The 26,140-nt window shown below is 32.9% G+C and overlaps 1 protein-coding gene across 1 annotated transcript; it reads right to left on the reverse strand.

Annotated features, from left to right (window-relative positions):
- On the reverse strand, positions 1-25,420 carry LOC127713878 (uncharacterized). The gene is made up of 5 exons (XM_052219844.1): positions 25,263-25,420; positions 21,161-21,248; positions 13,266-13,370; positions 12,284-12,357; positions 1-2,282 (listed from the first exon to the last, which is right to left on the reverse strand). Exons 4-5 carry the CDS (start codon positions 12,333-12,335, stop codon positions 1-3), a joined length of 2,334 nt encoding a protein of 777 aa, XP_052075804.1. The 5' UTR covers positions 12,336-12,357; positions 13,266-13,370; positions 21,161-21,248; positions 25,263-25,420.
- Between the last annotated feature and the right edge of the window lie 720 nt (positions 25,421-26,140).

Consider the following 26,140-nt stretch of genomic DNA (forward strand, 5'->3'; position numbering starts at 1 on the left):
CTAGTCTCTGGCAACACTATCCTCATCATTATGTATCTTGTTTAGACTATGAATAAATTCATCTTCTAAGGATTTGTCTGATAATTGTTCTTCTGAAGACGGGACATAATCAGGATCATTTTTATCATGCTGCTCATCAAGGTCTTCATCATCAAAATCGATTCCTTGTGTTATTTCAATGGGGCTGTCCAACTTTTGTTGAATTGTACTGTTCATTTCTTGTTGAGTTGAACACCCCAAGCGCTCAGCTACATATATAACTTCATCTTTATTTACAGTCTGTTGATCATTGCCAGTTTTTATGGTTACTGGGGTAATTGATATAATAACTTCATCTCCCTTCTTAATTTCTTGCACTGCAAACAATCCAGAATCCAATGAAATATATACAGGATCTCTGTACTCAATCATGCCAGACAGATCTTTTGTACTATTTGAAGGTTCTGTAGTTTGAATATCCTTTGCATTGAATGTGTTAATGACTGATTTCTCCTTTGAACTATCTGGCGCAAGACTATCCATTGCAGTGATGGTGTTAACGGTGACTGATTTTTTCAATGTACTATCTAAAGTTTCTGACACTTGCAATTGACTATCCATTGAAGTGATGGTGTTAACAGTGACTGTTTTTTTCAATGTACTATCTAAAGTTTCTGACGCTTGCAATTGACTATCCATTGCAGTGATGGTGTTAACGGTGACTGATTTTTTCAATGTACTATCTAAAGATTCTGACGCTTGCAATTGACTATCCATTGCAGTGATGGTGTTAACGGTGACTGATTTTTTCAATGTACTATCTAAAGATTCTAGCTTTGAACTATCTGCAGTTTCTGGCGCAGGACTATCCATTGCAGTGATGGTGTTAACGGTGACTGATTTTTTCAATGTACTATCTAAAGTTTCTGACACTTGCAATTTAATATCCATTGAAATGATGGTGTTAACAGTGACTGTTTTTTTCAATGTACTATCTAAAGTTTCTGACGCTTGCAATTGACTATCCATTGAAGTGATGCTGTTAACAGTGACTGATTTTTTCAATGTACTATCTAAAGATTCTGACGCTTGCAATTGACTATCCATTGCAGTGATGGTGTTAACGGTGACTGATTTTTTTAATGTACAATCTAAAGACTCTGACGCTTGCAATTGACTATCCATTGAAGTGATGCTGTTAACAGTGACTGATTTTTTCAATGTACTATCTAAAGATTCTGACGCTTGCAATTGACTATCCATTGCAGTGATGGTGTTAACGGTGACTGATTTTTTCAATGTACAATCTAATGATTCTGACGCTTGCAATTGACTATCCATTGCAGTGATGGTGTTAACGGTGACTGGTTTTTTCAATGTACTATCTAAAGTTTCTGACGCTTGCAATTGACTATCCATTGCAGTGATGGTGTTAACGGTGACTGATTTTTTCAATGTACTATCTAAAGATTCTGACGCTTGCAATTGACTATCCATTGCAGTGATGGTGTTAACGGTGACTGGTTTTTTCAATGTACTATCTAAAGTTTCTGATGCTTGCAATTGACTATCCATTGCAGTGATGGTGTTAACGGTGACTGATTTTTTCAATGTACTATCTAAAGATTCTGACGCTTGCAATTGACTATCCATTGCAGGGATGGTGTTAACAGTGACTGATTTTTTCAATGTACTATCTAAAGTTTCTGACGCTTGCAATTGACTATCCATTGCAGTGATGGTGTTAACGGTGACTGATTTTTTCAATGTACTCTCGGAAGATTCTGACGCTTGCAATTGACTATCCATTGCAGTGATGGTGTTAACGGTGACTGGTTTTTTCAATGTACTATCTAAAGATTCTGACGCTTGCAATTGACTATCCATTGCAGTGATGGTGTTAACGGTGACTGATTTTTTCAATGTACTATCTAAAGTTTCTGACGCTTGCAATTGACTATCCATTGCAGTGATGGTGTTAACGGTGACTGGTTTTTTCAATGTACTATCTAAAGTTTCTGACGCTTGCAATTGACTATCCATTGCAGTGATGGTGTTAACAGTGACTGGTTTTTTCAATGTACTATCTAAAGTTTCTGACGCTTGCAATTGACTATCCATTGCAGTGATGGTGTTAACGGTGACTGATTTTTTCAATGTACTATCTAAAGATTCTGACGCTTGCAATTGACTATCCATTGCAGTTATTGGGTCAATGACGGATGATTTCATCTTCATCGCCCAATCAAGATCTTGAAGAAATAATTTTGATGTTTCCACCATTTTTTTCTTCTTTAGTAATTCTGAAATTAAATATACTTATATCAATCATGTGTCAATCTATTATAGCATATTGGAGATAATGAGAAATTGACTTTAAACACATCCAAGGCTCTGAGAGCAGAAATCAATTCACCTGGACCTGAAAACTAAAGCTAAATACACATCAAAGGTACCAGGCTCATAATTTATATCAAGCCAGAATATGGCATTAATGGACAATAGATAAAACCCTGCCAAACCTGTATTCCAAATTTTGAAAGCCATTACAATTTTGAAAGCCAGTAGAACTAAAAATGTGTAAGGGTTCCGCGGAACCCAGTGTCTCGCCTACTTTTGCTGTAACTCCGAGGCTCAACAAAAATGAGGAAAACAATCAATAAAATTTCCTCTTGATACTATCTTTTGATTGTAAGTAGCTTCTGTCCAAGTTTGGTAAAAATTTCAGGATAGTTTATGAATCGAATAAATGTTTTAAAAACTTGCAGACTGTATGTTTTGTTAACTGGAAGAAAAACTAAGTCCATTTATAAGTAAAATACAGATACACAGGTACCAAATATTAACAAAATTTGCTTTCTAGATACTAGCTTTTGATCATAAACAAGCATCTATCCAAGTTTGGTACAAATTTAAAATAGTATAAGAAAGTTATTAAATTTTCAAAACATTTAACCACAGAGTGAATGTGTTGTTTCCTGGCAGAAAACCTAAGTCCATTTAAAAGTATAATACGTAAAAAAAATGGATTTATTTTTTTACAACAAAATTTACTTCTGGATACTATCTTATGATCATAAACAAGCTTCTGTCCAAGTTTGGCACAAACCCAGAATAGTTAAAGAAAGTTATTAAAATTTTTAAAACTTTAACCATAGAGTGAATGTTATGTTTCCCCGCAGAAAAACTAAGTCCATTTATAAGTAAAAAACAGAAAAAATGGAATTTTATTTTTGCAAACTTTACTTCTGGATACTATCTTAGTCTCGCTTTTTCGACTAAAGTTGAAGGCTCGACAATAATGTTGATTGCTTTGGCTTCTTTCAGTGATGTCGTAACATTTTTGTCTCTATGGATCAAAGGCCAAAATTAAAATATTGTTTGTTTCCCCTTTTGGACTGACCCTTAGAAATTACTGCTACAGTTTTAATTTAGTCTTAAAATCTAGAGATTAAGAGGATATAAATTAGGTAAAACATGGGTGGTAATTTATCCAAGGTAGGAATATTATTAATTCATCACAATTTTGGACTCCAATACTGTATCTGCAATTTATTAGATTATACGATTTAACAGTGCATATTAATTTATTTATTCCTGGAAAATCCAACTCAAGTCTACACTCTTGTTTTTTGTTCGTTTGATGATTCATATACTTTTTGTCAGAATCACAAAATGAACTATATCTGACTATATAGCTGACTTTGCGGTATGGGCTTTGCTCATTGTTGAAGGCCGTACGGTGACCTATAGTTGTTAATGTTGTGTCATTTTGGTCTTTTTGTGGGTAGTTGTCTCATTGGCAATTATACCACATCTTCTTTTTTATATATAACCTTTTATCTGTATTTTTTCTAAAGAAATGCCCAATCTACTTATTTTCCAGTTTCCCTTGAATCTCTCTGTTTCTGTATAAACTATCTTCTTTTTGAAAGATTTTCAAATCAAAATAAGTATATTTTTAACAACAAAACTTACATATTTTTTTTTTACATTGTGTTGACTCATTTCATAAATTTACAAATTTTTAAATGTTCAATATAACTAAAAGTTAAAGTTTTAAACTTTAAACAAGATATATAAACTTTCTTCTGAAAAGACATATCACTTTTCTTCAGGAAAGATAATTTAATAATTTGAAAAATCTTCAGTAATGATAGTCGCCCTTTTTAACACAAATACTACATTACTATATATGAATTATGATAATACATTTTAAAAAAAATCGGGAGTGCACTGGGCACTACTTAAAATGCTTTATAGATTTGTACAAGCCCTGAAAAGAGTCCAAAAAGAAAATAACAAAGTTGTATCCAGTAAAGGTAATTTCACATTGTCTGTATCCCATTTATAACTCTCCTAAAAAGTTTCCATTACTTGTAAAATTTGTTTTTTAGATCTTATTTTTGTTCTGTTTCCTTTAATGATAATAATTTTTCATAGATTAAACCTATTTGAAGTTATGTTTTCAACAATAAGGTGTCAGAAATCTGTTCTCAGTAGTTAATCCTATATTCTAATATGACATGCTTCTTTCCCTTTGTAAACAACACATGTATTGAAACCTATTTACAAACCCTTTGCCGAATTTACTGTTTGAAAAATTGCAATTAAAAAAGGCAAAATCAATTTTATTCTTATTCAGATGCATAATAAATAGATTGATTGATTGATTGTTGGTTGCTTAACGTCCAGTGGCAAATATTTCATGCATATTCAGGACGAGAACAAGTTCACAATAAATACAATAGGTAGGTTCTGTAATAGATAAAGGGATTAAGGTCGGAGAAATTTAGACTACCACGGGAAATGAGGGTATATTGGATAGGGACAGAAATTTAGCCTTGCAACAGGTCACCTACGGACCCCTCAAAGAGTTGTTGCAAGGGTTCTTAACGTGCAAAGAGCGTGGCACTCTCTTTACACGAGGCATAGGATTTAACGTCCCCATTCTGACCGGACGTGGCTGCAAATTTGTACATCCCGCACAGCCAAAACGGACGCCCCACTTTAGCACGGGTTTTACTGCCGGTCGGAGGAAGACCAATGGTGACCATACTTCTATTCCCCAGTCACCCTTGGGGGTCATAATAAATAGAAGTTATGCACAAGAGCTCATAGAAATCAACAAAATAAAAATAAAATAAAATTCTGCGAAAGTCTATTAATGTTTTTGGCACATATCAAAACATGACGTCATACAAATGTCGTATACTGTTGTATTAAAATTGATTTTCAAGGTAGGTTTCGTTTAATTTTCTTTTGTATTGCATTATTTGCATATTTACTGATTTCAACAAGTCAACATGACGGCTCCTTAGTTACGAAATGTCAACTTTGCATTCAGTAACGGCAGCTTCCGAGAAAAACATGTAAATTAAAATGGCAATTGTTGGCTTTGAGAATTAAAGAATAAAACAAATTTTTTTCTAGTGGTTGCTCAAGAAATAATCCATGCAAGCTACACATTTATAAGAATGTTTGAGCTTTATCTAACGGGGAGTAAAAATGAACAGCCAAACACACAGAAAACCCACCCTCGCTTCAGTTTTTTTAATGATTGTATTTGTCCTATTAGAATCGAAATAATTCATGGAAGCCATAGATTGTTGGAAATTTTCACATGGCCTAGCTAACACTCAGGATAAAATTTGAATATCACGGCCCAGGCCATGTGTAAATTCAGAAATAATTCATGGAAGCCATAGATTATTGGAAATTTACACATGGCCTGGGCTGTGATATTCGAATTTTATCCTGAGTGTTAGCTAGGCCATGTGTAAATTTCCAACAATCTATGGCTTCCATGAATTATTTCGATTCTAATAGGACAAATACTATCATTAAAAAAACTGAAGCGAAGGTGGGTAAAGCTGTGTTTGTGGCTGTTCTTTTTTACTCCTGGTTAGATAAAGCTCAAACATTCTAATAAATCCTTTGCTTGCATGGATTATTTCGTGAACAACCGCTAAAATAAAAATCTGTTTCATTCTTAAAATCCACAATTGTCATTTTGATTTACATATTTTTCTCGTAAGCTACCGTCAAATCCAAAGTTGACATTTCGTAACTAAGGAGCCGCCATATTGACTTGCCGAAATAAGTAAATATGAGAATAATGCAATAGAATAGAAAATCAAACAAAACCTACCTTGATAATCAATCTTAATACAAAAGTAAACAACATTTCAATGGTTTAGGTAACAGAAAACTTTCGACTCTAGCGTTTTTATTTGTATGACGTCATGTTTTGAAATGACTTAAATGAGCCAAAAACATTAATAGACTTTCGCGGAATTTTATTTTAATTTTGATTTGTTGGTTTTTCCGAGGTCTTGTGCATTACTTCTTTTTATTATGCATCCGAATAAGAATAAAAGTGATTTTGTCTTTTTTTAATTGCAATTTTTAAAACAATGAAATCGGCAAAGGGTTTGCAAATAGGTTTCAATACATGTGGATTTACGTGGGAAATATATTGTAACTGAACAGCCATTATTATGTACACCACAGAGTCTGCGCTAAGTATAGATATATCAAGAATTTTACCAAAGTGTTGTTTACAAAGCGAAAGAAGCACGTCATATTAGAATAATTCTATGGCTTCCATGAATTATTTCTCAATTATATTAGTTTAAATATGTTCTAAGAACCAATGCATTTTGTCTGAATGGAAGCAAAATTGTTATTTTTTCATCTATTTCCCTACATAATCAAACTAAATAGGCAGTAGCATAGAGCTTTTCTTCCATTAGATATGTGTCCAAGTCAATTCCATAATTAAGGTTTTTAAGTGTTCAACAGAGTCTTTATTTTTCATAAGATTAATTTGGGAGTCAAGTCCATACTTAATGTGTTTTATGTCCAAAACGAATGAGTCTGTTTTTTCCATTAGATATGTGTCCAAGTCAATTCCATAATTAAAGTTTTTATTTGTCCAAAAAGAGTCTTTATTTTTCATAAGATTAATTTGGGGGTCAAGTCCATACTTAATGTGTTTAATGTCCAAAACGAATGAGTCTGTTTTTTCCATTAAATATGTGGCCAAGTCAAGTCCATAATTAATGTTTGTAATTGTCCAACAGAGAGTCGTTTATTTTTCATAAGATAAATTTGGGAGTCTTCCATACTTAATGTGTTTAATGCCCAAAACGAAAGAGTATATTTTTTTCATTAGATATGTGGCCAAGTCAAGTCCATAGTTGAAATTTAAAGAGTTTAATGTAACAGTAAGAGATTTTTTCATGTTTATTTTCCATTAGATAAGTGGCTGAGTAAAGTCCATACTAACATTGTAATGTGTTAAATGGTCTAAACAGAAAGTCTTTATTTTCCATTAGACAAAAGATTGATTCAAGTCCATTCTTACTTCGTTTAATTGTCATACAGAAAGAGTCTTTACTTTTAACTAGATATAATGCTAGTCAAGTTCATGCATCATTTGTTTAATTTTGCAAACAGGAAGATCAACTTTTTTTTAGAAATCCATTATGATTTTGGGGGAAAAATTGGTAGCCATTTTGGAAAAAAGGCACACCTACTTTTTTTTACATTATGGCTATTTAACTTGGGATATCATATTCATCTTTAAAACAGTTTTTTCCTTTTTGTATTGAAATCTAGCAAAAAACTGCATTTACACAAGGTTTACATGCATGTTCTATTTTTTTTATAATGACTACCATCTTTTTCATCAAATCACCACAAAATTAGGACACTTCAGCATTTATTTTTAAGCACTTTTAGGCATGTTATATAGGCACTTTCAGGCATTTTAATGACATAAATTTGGCCCCGATTTCCTAAACTGTTGGGACCAAAACTCCCAAAATCAATCCCCACTTTCCTTTTGTGGTCATAAACCTTGTGTCAAAATTTTACAGATTTCTATTTACTTAAACTAAAGTTATTGTGCAAAAACCAAGAAAATGCTTATTTGGGCCCTTTTTGGCCCCTGATTCTTAATTATAACTGTTGGGACCAAAACTCACCAAAATCAATCCCAACCTTCCTTTTGTGGTCATAAACCTTGTGTTAAAATGTCATAGATGTCTATTTACTAATACTAAAGTTATAGTGTGAAAACCAAGTCTTGGGACGACGACGACACCTGAACGTGATACCAATATACAACCTAAAGCTTTTCAATTTTTGCAGTTGTATAAAAAGTAAACCTTTTGCAGAATAAATTTCAGTTTTGAAATCGTATGTTGGACAGCATTAATTTATTGAAATATTTATTTCAAATGCAGTTGATAAGTTGTAACAGAGAAAACACACCATTGGTTTGAAATATGATGTCATTTTGACCTCCGTAGCAGATTTCATAAATATATATGGGTCACTGCATATTCACAATATATTTCAGATCGTCTGTTTTGATGTCAAAGATTATTTTATTTTCTATACTTTTCTTTCAAATTCGTTTTAATCCAAAATAAAAAATAAAAACATTGCTTGATTGTACCTTCAGTTTAATATCTATATCCAAATTAAATTAATTAAAAGCTGTAATCCATGATCACAAATTGAATGCTTTGTTTACAATTGTTGAAAGTCATGTGCTTTTAGGCTGGGTTTTTTCCATTATATACAAGCAGATTATTTGAGTGAAAAAAAAAGGTCTGGCAGAAATGTGATGGGTCTGGCAAAACTTGTTACCCTGTAGGCCCCAATGTCTGACAGGAAAAAAAAACTGTTTGCATCTCTGGATAAATGTATGTTTTGGGCCCCTTTGGGTCCCTAATTCCTAAACCAATGGGACCATAACCCCCAAAATCAATCCCAACCTTCCTTTTGTAATTACCCCCCAAGGGTGACTGGGGAATAGAAATATGGTCACCATTGGTCTTCCTCCGACCGGCAGTAAAACCCGTGCTAAAGTGGGGCGTCCGTTTGGCTGTGCGGGATGTACAAATTTGCAGCCACGTCCGGTCAGAATGGTGACGTTAAATCCGATGCCTCGTGTAAAGAAAGTGCCACGTTCTTTGCACGTTAAGAACCCTTGCAACAACTCTTTGAGGGGTCCGTAGGTGACCTGTTGCAAGGCTAAATTTCTGTCCCTATCCAATATACCCTCATTTCCCGTGGCAGTCTAAATTTCTCCGACCTTAATCCCTTAATCTATTACAGAACCTACCTATTGTATTTATTGTGAACTTGTTCTCGTCCTGAATATGCATGAAATATTTGCCACTGGACGTTAAGCAACCAACAATCAATCAATCAATCCTTTTGTAATTATAAACATTGTGTTAAAATTTTATTGATTTTTATTAACTTTTACTAAAGTTATTATCCAGAAACATCCGTCTTCGGACAACAACATGATACCAATATACGACCACAAAATTTTTTTTTGCGGTCATATAATAATTACTGAAAGATTTGATGAGGCTTTGAATATATATTTTGTAATATTTCTATTAATGATTTAAAAAACTGTTATCACAGAGATATGTCTCGCCTTTCTGTTATTTTGATTATGCAAATGTTGAAATCCAAATAGCAATAATCTAAGATCTTACACAAGTTATGCAAATATTCAAAGTCAATAAACCATAATATGGCTAAACAATGTCCAATGTAATTGAACTGTGCCAATGCTATTATAACTGCATACCAAATACCATTGTCCTATTATAAGTCGTTCCCAAATATAAATACAAACATTAACTTGTAAACTTTGTAAAAGTTTCAAAGTCAATGAACCATAAAGAGGGGGTGGGACTATATAATCTCCATGGAAACAATACTTGCAAATGCAAATAAATTTGTATACCAAATATCATTGACTTAACATAAGCAGTTCATCTTAAACTGATCTAATCACAAACTAGTACATGTAAACTAAGATAAGTTTCAAAGTCATTAGACTAAGGGGCAAGGCCAAATATTCTCCATGGAAATGAGATGTGCCAATGCTTATACAACTGAATACCAATTAACATCGGCCTACCACTAATGGACTAATGGTTCCCCTTGAACTAACCTAATCACAAACTAATACAAGATAACTTAGAAAAAATTTCAACGTCAATAGACCATGACTTAGGGGCGGAGCCAAATTATCTCCATGGAAACGAGATATGCCAATGCTTATACAACTGCATACCAAATATCATTCACCTACCACTAATGGTTCCCCATAAACTGACTTCATCACAAACAAACACATGCAAAATAAGCAAGTTTCCAAGTCAACAGAGTTCGCGAAAATGGTCAGTCCTGTCAGTCCTATTGGTCAAAATGAGTCTCGGACGAGTATTTTGAAGGCTAGTGCCAGTCCAAATGACAGATGTAAAATGGCCGTTGCAGTGCCTTTTTATTGGTAATTAGATGTACCGCAATTAATTCCAGTACATGTTTACATCGGTCATCAGATTTACCTGCAGCTTAATATCTGGTACGGGTTTCCTATTATAAACAAACTGAAACCAAAGTGCTGATCTACATGTGACCTACTAAATTTGTTCATATAGCCATCCCAAGCAATCAATCAGGGTTTGAATCTTTTGATGGAGATAACAAATACTGAGAAAGTGATTCAGATGATGAAATAGATAGTGAAGATGACTTTAAATAAGAACAATCAGAAGAACAGAACTGGTCCTTGGCTTAATTGTTACTTTGTCTGTGGCTGTGAAAAATAAAACTAATAATAATAAAATTATTTATTGATAAAATATGTTATTATTTTTATTTGAGGATAAAATTGACAGATTTTTTAGGACTGGCTAAGATTTTGTAGGACTGACAAATAATCTTGCATTGTCCGTCCCATGAACCGACATTTCAAAAAACATGTTCGCGTACTCTGAGTCAATAGACCATGACTGAGGGGGCAGGGCCAAATAATCTCCATGGATATGAGATGTGCCAATGTTTTTACAACTGCATACCAAGTATGATTGACCTACCACTTGCTGTTCACCATAAACTACACCTAATTATATAATCACAAACTATATCTATGTCTTGCTATGTCAAGGCGAGACAAAAATCAAGTCTGAATCGCTCACCTATAGCATATTACACTTTGAAAAATAAAACTACTGTAATTTTGAACAACGATTTAATACACTACACATTAAATTATAATAACAAGGGCCATAACTCCAATATAGGTTCAAGAATTTTCATGAAAATCTGAATACAGGTAGAACTCATCACACTGAACTGGAGGAATTAGCACCACCAACATCAAGGCTTTACAAATTTTAACAGAAAAGCATACATGTAGCCAAAAACTTTTTAGGAAGGTGGCAGTCATTTTGAAAATTACTTCCATGAACATTATCATTCAGTAGTTTCCATGAAGTCAAGGTTTTTGAAAAAGTGTATGGACGATGGACACACATAGTGAATGCATAAACTCACATGGTTCAAGCTAGGTGAGCTAAAAATAAATTGTCTATTTTTTTTTTATACAAAGTCGTAAGTTGAATAAAATTGAGAAAGGAAATGGTGAATATGTCAAAGTGACAACAACCTGAATATAGAGCATACAACAGCCGAAGGCCACCAATGGGTCTTGAATGTAGCGAGAATTCCCGCACCCGTAGGTGTCCTTCAGCTTGCCCCTAAAAAATATGTGTACTAGTACAGTGATAATGGACGTCATACTAAACTCCAAATTATACACAAGAAACTAAAAATAAAATCATACAAGACTAACAAAGGCCAGAGGCTCCTGACTTGGGACAGGCGCAAAATTGCAGCAGGGTTAAACATGTTTATAAGATCTCAACCCTCTCCCTTATACCTCAATCCAATGTAGAAAAGTAAACGAATAACAATACGCACATTTAATTCAGTTCAAGAGAAGTCTGAGTCTGATGTCAAAAGATGTAACAAAAGAAAATAAATAAAATGACAATAATACATAAATAACAACAGACTACTAGCATATATATAATTGAGCAAGAGTAACAATAAACTCAATAAGTCAATAACAAACTTTATAAAACTAAGTTTAACTCAGTAAGGGACTGACCATTTCATTTCAAGGGGGGCTTGGGTTTTTCCCCAGCTCAGATTATTTTTCACACACAGCGCAAGAAAATTCATTTACTTAATTATTGAGCACATATTTAATCAAATATTTTTTTCAATATTTACATCAGAATATTGTTTTTATTTACATTTTTTTTCTTGCCCTCCCTCACCAAATTTTTTTTCTTCAACATAACATAAACTAATTATGGATGAAATATATATTTCTTTTTTAAAACTAAACACTCTACCTTTTGAAGTTAAATGGTCCTTCCCTTATAAACAAACAACAAACAGAATTATCAGATACCTAGTGCTTCAGTTTTTATTTTGTGAAAGTCATTTCCAGGAAACACATGCATGTCTTTTGTTTTTACTGCAATGCTGAAAAGCACGAAATGTTAAGTGAATATCTAGATCTGAAATTGGCTCAGGGACTTAATAAGCCAATACAGACATGACAGAAACTAAAAACTTAATATCTTGGTTATCAGGCATTTTATAACCTTTATATCTCTGATAGACGTGATATGTATATGTATTTACTCTGTTGGATGCCCTTTCTTGACCTACGTATACTAACCCTGTGATAAAAACAGGAGAAACATGTTTGTGCACAATTTTGTAATATGTTTGCGCACAGACTGTGTAAGAAAAGGAATATGAAGGAATAATGATGTAGGCATATGTCCACAATATACTTTCAAATATTTCTTGCATTGTAAAAACCCAAAATGTTGGGAATGGACTTTAACCATTCAGCCTTACCAAGACTGAGGTGGAGTCATTCAACCTTATATAAATATAGGTCACAGCTAACAAAGCGTTCATCCAATCAACTTCCTTCCCTGGATAAAATGTAACTTTCCTAGATACCTGGTATGTTTTAATTGAACAGTCCAAAGCAGGAATGGACTAATCATTCTTTCTAACTGGACAACAATGAGGACACTCATGGTATCACAAAAGCCTCCTTCACTTTATGAGGTGAGCTATAAAGGCTATGACAGGGGTTGAAAACGCCATGTGCCATGCTCAATTTTCTAATACTGCAACCTGCATGTACATCTAATGATCTTGCACTATTTTTTTTTTTTTTAATTAATTTCAAAATATAAATGAATTACTAAATCCTTTACTATTGGCATACAAGGCCTCAAATGCTGTAGTAAACACAAAATGTAGTGAACCACATTTTTATGGACCAAAGAGGGAGATTGCAACAACATTACAGTAAAATACTTGTAACTGACAAAGGAAGACCTGTGAATTTAATAAGTAAATAATCTTACTATGCGTTATCTGAGTAGCAATATATTTCAGTTTCTAAATGCTCCTGATTCACCACTCTTACAGGCCAAAGGATAGGTGTTTGTGGCAGTTTGGACCATACAATCCTACAATTAACAAAATGTTTTCTATAAACAAAAATCACATATGACATGTATAGTTCAAACAGTAGAAAGTAGATTACAAAAATACCAAACTCAGAGTAACTTTCTCACTTTTGAGATACATTTGTTCTGGTTTTTAACTGGTTTGAGATTTATCTATTTCACCCTAGGGTTGAGACAAAACAGTGGAGCATTATGACGTCACTGACATTTATGTTTGTCCCAAGTCAGAAGCCTGTAATTCAGTGATAGTTGTTTGTTGCTGTGTTAGACTTACATATTTGTTTTTTTTGTTAATTTTTTGTACATTAATTAGGCCGTTAGTTTTCTCATTTGAATTGTTTACATTTGCTATTTCAGGGCGGCCTTTTATAGCTGACTATGCAGTAACGGCTTGGCTCATTGTTGAAGGCCATATGCCCCATGACCTATAGTTGTTAATTTCTGTGTCATTTGGTCTCTTGTGAAGAGTTGTCTAATTGGCAATTGCACCACATTTTCTTCTCTATATTTCAATCAATGTTTACAAATGGCGGATGAAAGTGAGCGAAAAAATGGTTGGCATGAAGTGTGAAAGTTAGAAAATGAATCAAACACAGATGGAAGTACGTACAAGATAGAAAAATCTCAGACACCCTCAGGTAAAATTTCAATCACTCTCGGACTCGGGAAGGATTTTTGCATGAACCCCCTGCTTATATATTGGCGAGTTTTAGATGGGTCTATGGGCCACTCGATATCTCTCGGCCGGAAGTCAGAATAAATTTCTTGAAACGTCTCGAAAGTTTTGGGTCATTAATACAGGTCTTAACAGGTCGTTAACAAGTCTTTGATGTGGTCCCTTGATGGCCCTTGACGATGCAATTATATGTTTTAAAATGACCACTGTACAGTGTGTGTATCTAGGTCAATTATAAAGTGGTAGTGTCTGTTGTCTCGATAACATGTAAACTAATTATGTTTGAAGATTTTACCACGGGATACTGTGTATTCCATCAAAGATTTGGGAGAGAAAACATTCTGATTAAAAAAATAATATCAGATCGGAAAACAGAAAGATAATATCATTCTTATCAAATTTATTTTATTCAATCCGAATCATAGAAATATGTATAAAATATATACTGTATTTATGTGTCTGAAGAAACTAACAATAATTGAAATCAGAAAGTTTTCAGAGTTGCAAATAAGAAATAAGCATTTTATATGACAAGATACTCTCCTTTGATATTTTTAAATATTCATTTGTACAAGAAACATAAAAATTAAATCTTAATAAATTCTTGCATCATACAAAAAAATGTTTATAAACAATAATCCTTATATTTCTCCGTTATTTATTTCATACCATTTTGTTATTTGGGTTTGATGAGTAATTATTTGTTTTTTGTATTATTATATATTCAGAAAACAGAAAGTAAGATAAATTTAGTAAATATTCAAACTTTGAACGGTCGTGAATATAAATAGTTGTGTGTTTTCAATTCATAAAGCATGATTTAATCCTTGCAGCTCACATCAACCCTAAAAATAATTTACAATTATCACAACAAAATTTAATTACGACCATAATGTTGATTATTTCATACTGTTTTAGCATGGATTTAGAAGCATTTGCTTATATTTTGCATAGTAATATATGGACCATAATTTGCTATTGGGCTCGTTTCCTATAACTATAGAAAAGTGATAAAAATGTGTATTACTGTAAGAAAAGTCGTAACTACATCTAAAGAAGCCTTTATTTTTATCAACATACAAGTGTATGCTACTCATCCCTAGAAAAAAAATTGAAATTTACAAATTTCAAAGATTATACGACCGTATTTTTGTGTCGTTTCTCGCGTTACTTTTCGCTTCCGAAGTGCATAACGCTGACTGATTTATAGATAATCGTCACCGGCAAATTCGTAACTTTTGCTTTCAAATAATAAAGAACATCGACCAATAAGAATAGTCAAAAGAAAATGCCGAGAATTATAAGTATTTCTGTAGCAGATGTAAGAATAGTGGCGTTACTTTGGAGTCCGATTTCGTAACGCAAATTTTAGATGATGTAATCTGCTTTGTTGTAATAGAATTCTTTATAACAATATGCAAATATGAACTCTCGCGAGATGTTCAAACAGGTAAATCAGAGAGGATTTACATTCTAGTTCTGTTCTTCGTAATAATCAAGTTAAAAAATGACGTTATCGTTATGCGTTACATTTCACACGAAACAGAAGTCCAGTTATTTCCTTTTTTTTAATAAAAAATGTTTGTCTATTCATTTCCGGTCATACGTGAAACATGTGACTAACATGTGATCACGCCATTACGGCCGGATATACGAAATACTAGGTCTAAACATTGTTTTTGTTTCCAACGGGATGTTAGCAAACATAATCTGTAGACTTGTTTCGTCTTGTTTAAAAGAGGAAAATACAATTTTCAAAGATATTGCGCCGGGGGTCTATTATTTTTCCTATGTGCATAATGTTACATACGATCCTGTGTGAAAATAAATGCCCAATGACTTGACAAAATCGATTTCAGATTTGACAGACGTTAGAACACACTTCGTTTCCCGATAACGATGTAAAGAGTCCTTGGAAAATTCAATCGAAATTACGTCTCTTATCATTGTACCAATGCTCGTTGGATTAATTTTACTTCAGCAGTAAATATTACTGGATATTTTAGGTGAATAAATATAATTTAATAAAAAATACATGTTAATATACCGTTACACTTGGAATGTACAAAGTTGGTATCTTTGTCACAATTTTTAATTATTTTTTTTTATTCATGTTCTGCAAACACTTATCAGAAACGCAATAAACTTGTCAAAGGAGAAGTAAACTTTTACCATGCATGACTTGAAAGGAAGTAATTTATTGATTTAAGCCCACTAAAGTAGGTTAAAATGTGGAAACCATGTAGATGGTGTACAGGTCACAAATATCACATGGTGCCTATTTTAAAGATTTTAATTCCAAGTTAAAAGTTTTTTTCTTTACTGGATTTAAAGAATTTTACATTGCCAATGATTTGGAATAAATTGTATATAACTGGAATTTCAAAACCAAATATAAATACATTTTTTTGGCTTAAACATCAAGATACAACGATTATGGTATCCTGTATCAATGAAGAAAAAATGGAAATTTCTGAATACATTGTACTAATTGTTTTCAAAACAAGCACATATTTAGGAGTTTCATAGTACTGTTACATTAAAGATGGATTTTAAGAAAAGGTATACTGTTCAGGTTATTTTAAGCAGATTTTGCAATAAAATAAAACTTAAAAAATGTTTTCGGTTTCTTATGGTTTCCTGTCGCGTTTAAAAAAAACTTTAATTTAACATTGAAAATAGATTTTAAATATCAACATGAAGCAAGTAACACTAGTAATGGTGTTCATTTATGTCTTTTGAAAAATATTGTGCAAAATAAAGAAAATAAAGATTGGTTTCCTGTTTGGTTTCCTGTCACGTAAACGGTGAATCAAAATGTATTAATTTTTTCTTGAAAAACTCAATTGTTCCATTAATACTATTCTAACACCAACACAACCCACAGAATAAAAGTTAAAGTTTTAGAACTTATAAAAAAGGATACCAAAAGAAACCAAAGGCCGAATACCAAATTATGGTCCATATTCACAATGTGGAATGTTTGAATTTGAAAATAGATTCATTCTACCCAAAGAATAGATTCCTTAAATTTGAAATGTACATGTATTTAGCCTTTTAACTTTTTTCATTCGAGCGTCACTGATGCTTTTCTTGTAGACTTAACTCGTGTCTGGCGAACATCATTTTAATTTTGGTATCTTTTTATAGCTACATACCTATTTATATAAATTGGTTATTTCGAACGTGTGTGAAGGTATTCATAAACTTCTGAATTAAGAAATTCTTCGGCAAAACAAAGTTTCCCTGTATAATGTTTGAATTGATTTAAGCAAAATATAAAGATATGATAGATAAAATAAAGGCATCCATAATTCTAGATTATAAAGCAAACTGAGTGCATAAATTTATATTGCGATAGGTTTGTGCAATTTGCATAAATCATCTGGTTAGTAGAAATAAGAATTTGCCAAAGAGTTATAATTGGAAACATTATGTACAGTCCCAAGTAATACATAAAATAGTCGAGCTTTAAAATATATACTTTCAACTGGCTTCTTCTATTCACAGTCAATTATTTCAATTCAAAAGCAAACAAAAATTCAGTAACAATCTTTTGGTGACCCTGCAGTCTGAAACACTATTTGCCCGTACCATTCAGTGGCAAGGCCATAAAAATCTGTTTTGAGTAGTATTCATCAATGTCACCATGTCACTGCATGTGATCCAAGAACGTACCTAGTATATGCTGTTGTTCGAGTAACAATATATGTACTGAAACTTCTACCAATTTTTATATGACATTGATAAATCTGATTGTTATTTTAATTTTTTGTTTAAATGTAAGAGAAATCCCACTCACAAGAAAAGTGGGGACCTATGAACATGTTCAGACAAGAGACTGACGGTAATTCCAAATATACCACCTGAAACTGTGTTACGGGGTTATGAATACAAAACAATGTATTGTTAAGATCAACATATAAATACCTAATTTCCTTGCTCAAAATCTATAGAATATTTCATGTATTCAATTGAATTGTTGTTTGAATAAATAACTACAGCATTAAATTCCATTAAATCATAAAAAGCAAGTGCATTGGTTCCATCAATATAAAGTTCAAGCACATCCAAATTGTTATCTTGACAAAAGCTGCAAATGACTGAGAAATCGTAGTCAGATAGAATGAGCAAAAATCCAACAGGTAATTCCATGTGGTCCTCAGAACTAGAATCCATTTTTTTTAAATTGCATTATGGGAGAAATAGCCTCATAATATTGGGCATATTTGGACAAAACTTATGTGTCTTGTGAATGCAACATCTATGGGTTGGAGAAATAGCCTCATAATATTGGGCATATTTGGACAAAACTTATGTGTCTGGTGAATGCAACATCTAAAAGAAAAAAAAATATTGAGGCATGGACAAATAAAATGTTTTTCATTGCGGTGCTAAAATGGGAAACACTGCTACATGTACATTATGATAGGATAGGGAGTGAAAATAAAAATATAAGCTATAACATTCACTTTTATTTTTATAAGAATTTCTCCGGAAATAGTGAAAGCTCTCTCTCAAAACAGATATCAAAAAAAATGTTGGCCTAGACAAACATGTATCAGATTCTATCATACATTCATCCAGTACTTTTTGACTGCAAATAAAAAAAAATCACACACAGGAATAGGAACACAAGGCCTAATAAACAGCTGGTCCATGAGCGCATGATACGCCCGACGTCTTGTGTGGAAGTTTTATGCAATAATCAAAAATAGTTTCTGATAAAGTTTTAAGCAATAACCATTTATTGTTTTTGAGACATGGCGGGACATGTGAAACCCCCCCCCCCCCCCCCCCTGTTTTTGTTTACAAATATCACTAAAATAAAATTTTGAATCAAACCAAAAAGTATACAGATCTTTAGATTAATATAAAAAAGAAGTGTGTACAGTTTCAAGCAATAATCATAAATTGTTTTTGAGATACGGCGTGACATGTAAAAAAAACCCTCCCCTTTATTTACAAAATACTCAATAACTCAATAATAAAATTTTGAGTCATCACCAAAAAGTATACAGATCTTTAGATTAATATAACAAAGAAGTGTGTAAAGTTTTAAGCATGTTCATAAATCGTTTTTGAGATACGGCACGACATGTAAAAAAACCCTCCCCCTTTTTTACAAAATACTCAATAACTCAAAAATGAAATTTTGAATCATCAGCAAAAAGTATACAGATATTAAGATTAATATAACTAAGAAGTGTGTAAAGTTATTTATCAAATTTAGATCAGGGAGTGACAAAATTCCTCATAACACAATACAATCTTATTGAGGAAATATCATATGCACTCTGCATGTCATATGCCTTCATAATAACATATGTGGTACATGAAAACATGTCCTTTTTAGGCTTTTTATGCTATTTTACACTGCTAAGTATTAGCTTATATCTCGAAGTGTCCTGTGATTGTCCCTTTTTATAAAATTAATGTCGAAGTGATTTTAATTGTCAGGCATTCTATGACAGTAATACATGTTCTGATTTTGTGTTGGGATCTTGTTCACCATATCCCATCTCTGTTCCATTAAATCTCAATGGGTACCGTTGGATGGTATTTAGGTATTTATATAATAAGACCAATTAATCAGACACTCATCCCTGGCAGCAAGTAAAAAGATCCTTCCCTTTAGGGACGTCTGGCAAGGCTATTTAAAAACAAATATGGGATGCCAGGAAGCCTTGCCAGACGTCATAATTATTTGGACTAGTACCTCATATGTGTAATGAAACTAAAACAGCCCCTTTCAACGGGTTTCAAACTTTCTGATCAACACTTGAACCAAAGTTGACCCGCCGTCAACCTCACTGACTGTCTGAAACAGGGGTTCAAATCACAGGCACTTGTTTCTATCCATAGGAAGGTCGACTATCCATATAAATAGAATATGGATAGAAACAAGTGCCTGTGGTTCAAATTAGCGGTGGTCTGACCTTTTAAACCAAAATTCCCAAACGATCTTTAATTTTTATTATTCATGACTACGATGTTCATTTTGTTCAACCGCTAGATTGACACCGAAAATCTCCAACAATTAATGTGTAAATCTAAGTACATGTAAGTATAATTTGTAAAATCGTATCTGGTCCTCCATTTTCAACTGGTTCCTTTTCACCGCATTAGATCATGATGAAATGTTTACTGAACAGGGAACCGCCTTTCAACTGGTTCCTTTTCACCACATTAGATCATGATGAAACGTTGACTGAACAGGGAACCGCACGGGATTTTCGAATCCACTCCGAGGGTATTCTGACTGGAAGAAGAAAGACCGATCTTTTTTTTATCATGTTTTTATTTTTATTTGTACTTCTTCAAACAGAAAAGGGTCGGCGGAATTTTATTTTTATTTTAAAATCGTGAAATACAGGGTCGGCGGATCCGTAAACCAACAAATAAAAAAAAGTGGCCTAAGACATAAATCTAGACCAACAGCTAACAAGAGGCTGTCACAACGACAGCAAACCGGATTTATTAACATTTATTTGTGTCCTGGCAATATCACAAGAACCATTACTGATGAATGGTGACTGAAATTCGTCATTATTGAACTTGACCTCCATTTGGCATCAGTAACAACATATTAAAATTTGGGAAGCTTTCGTTGAACGGTTCATGAGTTAATGCACAGACAACATTTGATTGCCGCCCGCCCGCCCGCCCTACATCCCCAAATCAATAACAGACATTTTTGTCACAAAAATCCGGTTAAAACTTAGAATCAACAACAAACAAGAGGCTGTCACAACAACAGCAAATCGGATTTATTAACATTAATTTGTGTCCTGCCAATATCACAAGAACCATAACTGATGAACGGTGAAAGTGAAAATCGTCAATATCAAATTTGACCTCCAGTTTGTCATCAGTATCAACATATTAAAATTTGAAAAGCTTAAGTTGAATGGTTCATGAGTAAATGCACGGACACAACTGGAAAAGCCACTTTTCAATCTTTCAAGAACCATAACTTCTGAACGGTAAAAGATTTTTTTTAAAGTTTACAGACAATGATGGACACAAAGTGATGGCATAAGCTGACATGGTCTTCAGCCAGGTGAAGTACAAAAAGAATAATAAGAACTGCAAATGAGTTTCAGACACTTACCTATCTGATTGAATGCCACCAGTTGATTCTTTAATAGTCTGTTTCACAGTTTTCTTTTTTTTTTCTAAAGTCACATGGTGTATCCAACCTACAAATATATAATAACATTCAAAGCTTATTAGCAGGTCCTCCCCCACTTCATGATGTCTCCATCTGAAACTACTTTATTGCCCTCTTTTTAAATATATATAAATAAGGCCTAAAAAAGAATCTGTGTTTCCGGTATTATCATTTTTATAGGGTGGGTAGCCACCGTGTATCATCGAACAGCAGATATAGGTACTAACCAAGCGAGCATGATAGATTTTCAACTGACACGGTAAATAAAAATCTTTTTTTTTATAGTTTTTATCACTCAGTGTACATTTCTCAACATCTGAAATTCCTGCTCCAAAATAATTTTCGCATTGATTTTTTCCTACATGTATGAGACAACTTTGATATTCTAATACAGGGGTTCAAATTAGCTGTGGTCTGAGGTCCATGACCTTCCACTTTAGCCTTCGGACTTTCTTTTTTGTTACTAGTTAGGCCCGACAGATCTTCAAATTATTAGAAAGAAAATAAAAATTAACTTTGCCGACCTTTTGACCACAATTTCCAAACGATATCAAAATTATTTTCATCTTCATTATTCATGAAAGCGATGTTCATTTTATTCAACCGCTAGCTTTATACCCAAAATCGTCAACACAAGAAATGTGTAAATCCAAGTAAACTCGTATCTGACTGACAAAAACAACATTGAAAACAACAGATGCCATAAACCAGAAATAAAGACAATTATTAAACCGGATCAGATTCTGGAGCAGATAAGGATAATTCCGGGTTTGCCAACCAAATACAATGAAAAAATAATAATTCCAGGCAGTTGACAAAATACATCTATAATAAATTATGAAAAATAAGAACTAGAATTTAAACTAAAGGCTCTCAAGAGCCTGTATCGCTCACCTGATTCTACCTGGGTTTTTGAAATCATATAAAAAAAAGATAAAATTTGGCTACAAAGTAACAACACTTGGCCAGCACCTCATTACGAAAGGAACATTTATGCTATGTTTGGTTTCATTCCATTCAGTGGTTCTCTAAAATTAGTCTTTTGTATGCATTTCCCATGGGGTCCTATGTTAAACTAAGTCCCCCGCTAGCGGCCATCTTGAATGATGGATCGGCTACAAAGTAACAACACTTGGTCAGCACCTCATAAGGAACATTCATGCCATGTTTGGTTTCATTGCATTCAGTGGTTCTCTAAAATAAGTCATTTGTATGCATTTCCCATAGGGTCCTATGTTAAACTAAGTCCCCCGCTGGCGCCCATCTTGAATGATGGATCGGCTACAAAGTAACAACACTTGGTCAGTACCTCATAAGGAACCATGGATTTTTCTAGCATTCCACAGGGTCCAGTTTTCGGACCCATTCCCAACGGCAAAAACCCTACATTTTTCCCAATTTTGGGAGCAAAATTCCCAAATGATCACAAAATTCATTTCCATCTTTATTATTAATGACATAGATGTTTATTTTATTCATTGAACCGCTAGCTTTATGTCAAAAATTGCCAACAAGTAATGTGTAAATCCAAGTTAAAACATATTGAACATTTTTAAACAAACAACATTGACAAAAAATGGCTGCCATAAATAAACAGGAAGTATGGGGGAAATACTAAAACCAGATCAAATCGGGAAACGGACAAGTATATAATTCCGGGTTTGTCAATAAAAAACAGTAAATAAAAAAATTAAAAGAACCAAACATTTGACAGCTGACTTAGCAACACTAAAATTGAAAACTAAAAGATATATAAAAAAAGAAAATAGAAACAGGATATATTTTATACAGAACTCACAATATTTCAGTTCACAAATTTTCATGTCAAAACAAAAAATGTAACAATCCTCAAGAAGTTAGAACTCATTATTTTGATACTCAAATGTCATGTTGTTATATTTAAAAACAAAGAAGGTATAGTCCTTACTTTATTTTCACCAACAAAAAAATGTTTTTAATGAATTAAACACACTAAAACTAACATCAGGAATATTGGTTGTTTTTCCCAATCTCATTGAAAACCGCGTTAAAAAATTCCCAAAACTGGCCAGGGTCCTTTTTCCCAAAATACCCAGATAAACCCCTGGGAACATTCATGCCATGTTTGGTTTCATTCTATTCAGTGGTTCTCTAAAAGAAGTCATTTGTATGCATTTGAACTGTTAAATATAATGGTATAATTAGTAACTTATTACAAATAGTTGAGACACTACACACCCATCCACAACGACACCCTCCCAAATACCCCCCAAAAAAGATTATTTGAATTGATAATATATACAAGACAATTACATTTTTTTATTAAACATGTTAAACAACAGTGATTTTGACATTGAAACCAGCTAAAATTAACCTAACACTAAAAACACATTAATATTGTATCTTACTGAGCTAGGAAATATTTCAAGTAAAAGTAGGACCTGGAATTTAGCCTTTTTTTATTTAGGTTGTGGACCTTTCAGTTTCGAGTGTCAAAGGTCCTGGACCTTCCAGTACCAAATGTTAGTTTGAACCCCTGTAATAAGAACAATTGACTAGCAAATGCGCAAATACATGTAGTTGTGAATGTCAACACCAACTTTCAATTTCGATACAATTGAGACATTTACATGTTTTACCTGAAAGAAAGCCAATACAGGGCAAAAAAGAATAGTTACCAATCATAAACCTACCTGTGATTATTCATTCCTTGAAACCTTTTGGGTAGTAAACGAGTATGAAAATTGTGTATGGCATACAGCTACTTATTTTAAACTATGCACCGTACAAACAGATTTATGTGGTCAGCTAACCACCATACACAACGCTTCTTTTCAGAATAAAATATCAAAAAAATATATGCATGAAAGATTCCAATGCAAATGAAATTATTGATACAGCCATACTTAATGCACATGCACAGTGGCCTTCTATCAGAAAAAGAGTTGCAATAAATACAGAATTATATCGGATGAGACGAATGCCAAATTCTTTGACAAGTTTTTGCACATGTTTTTAATATTCGTTCTTCTTTTGGGAAGATAATTAGACATCATTTATCATAAACCTGCCAACAAATCATTTCTAAAAACAACAATTAGGTTTAGATTGACAGATTGAAGTACACATTGATATTATGTGAACAAAACAAAGATTTTCTATACCGTGTGAGGCAAAAATCGATCACACCTGCTTGGTTAGTACCTATAACCGGTGTTCTGATGATACACAGTCACTGAGTGGTAGCTTTAAAGTTAAATATCGTATACAACTACAAGTACATGATACTGGAAGAAAATTTCTTTGATTTTTTTTTGCTTAACAGTCAACAGAAATATATGGGCCAGTTTATTTTTTCTCTTCATTTTTTTTTTCTAAAGATCCCCCCTCTCCCCATTTCCCTCGAAAAAAATTGGTCCGTGCCTGAAAACCTCACCTGCAGCTTCCAGTATTAAATTCTTGAAAAAAATACACGCGCCTCTTCTAAAAGATCAGTGTGTTATTTCTAGATGTCGTATGATTTATTTAATAATATTCCATTTACAAATATTGTTTCATTCTTAAAAGAAATTGGAATATATTATAAAATATAAAAATGTTGTTATATTTAAAACGATTTTAATTTTTATCACGTTATCTTAGTGTTGATTTTTATTTGTAAATAATCAATTTGCTTTAGTCTAGAATTTTAGTTTATTGAAAGACCTTTTGTCTGATTTTAAAAATATACCTTAAATTGTTATAATATTCGAATTAGCTCTCGCCGCGATATAGCCTTTCTGTGCTAATGCGGCGTAAAGCAAATAACAATCAATCAATCAATCTAAAAGCAGTTTTTCAATCGTAAACTCTCCCCAGCTATCGAAGCAAAGTAGCCAACCATTATCATACTGATAAATGTGGCCATCAAATGACGAAATTGCACTTGTTTCTTCTAATTTCAAAACAAAAATCGATGGCATATTAAAAATGTATCGATCACCGGAAATAACTTAAGCCACATAAAAAGAGGATAGCTTTATTACTTCTTAATGGGTAGTAACAACTCGTAGAAAATACTCACTTATTTCGACGTTTTCTTCCCACCATTATGGCCATCAAAATTACTCGTAACTTCTCGGGACTTATCATTTACAAGTACCGATCACGTGATCAAAAGGCGCGAAAAATAGTTATATTGGCGCTCTTTTTTTCAACTGGTGTAAGGGGGGTAATTCAATTCATTTTTTTTTTCTAAAGATCCCCCCTCTCCCCATTTCCCTCGAAAAAAATTGGTCCGTGCCTGAAAACCTCACCTGCAGCTTCCAGTATTAAATTCTTGAAAAAAATACACGCGCCTCTTCTAAAAGATCAGTGTGTTATTTCTAGATGTCGTATGATTTATTTAATAATATTCCATTTACAAATATTGTTTCATTCTTAAAAGAAATTGGAATATATTATAAAATATAAAAATGTTGTTATATTTAAAACGATTTTAATTTTTATCACGTTATCTTAGTGTTGATTTTTATTTGTAAATAATCAATTTGCTTTAGTCTAGAATTTTAGTTTATTGAAAGACCTTTTGTCTGATTTTAAAAATATACCTTAAATTGTTATAATATTCGAATTAGCTCTCGCCGCGATATAGCCTTTCTGTGCTAATGCGGCGTAAAGCAAATAACAATCAATCAATCAATCTAAAAGCAGTTTTTCAATCGTAAACTCTCCCCAGCTATCGAAGCAAAGTAGCCAACCATTATCATACTGATAAATGTGGCCATCAAATGACGAAATTGCACTTGTTTCTTCTAATTTCAAAACAAAAATCGATGGCATATTAAAAATGTATCGATCACCGGAAATAACTTAAGCCACATAAAAAGAGGATAGCTTTATTACTTCTTAATGGGTAGTAACAACTCATAGAAAATACTCACTTATTTCGACGTTTTCTTC

This window comes from Mytilus californianus, unplaced genomic scaffold (genome assembly GCF_021869535.1).
Source record: "Mytilus californianus isolate M0D057914Y unplaced genomic scaffold, xbMytCali1.0.p SCAF_84, whole genome shotgun sequence".
NCBI lineage: Eukaryota > Metazoa > Mollusca > Bivalvia > Mytilida > Mytilidae > Mytilus > Mytilus californianus.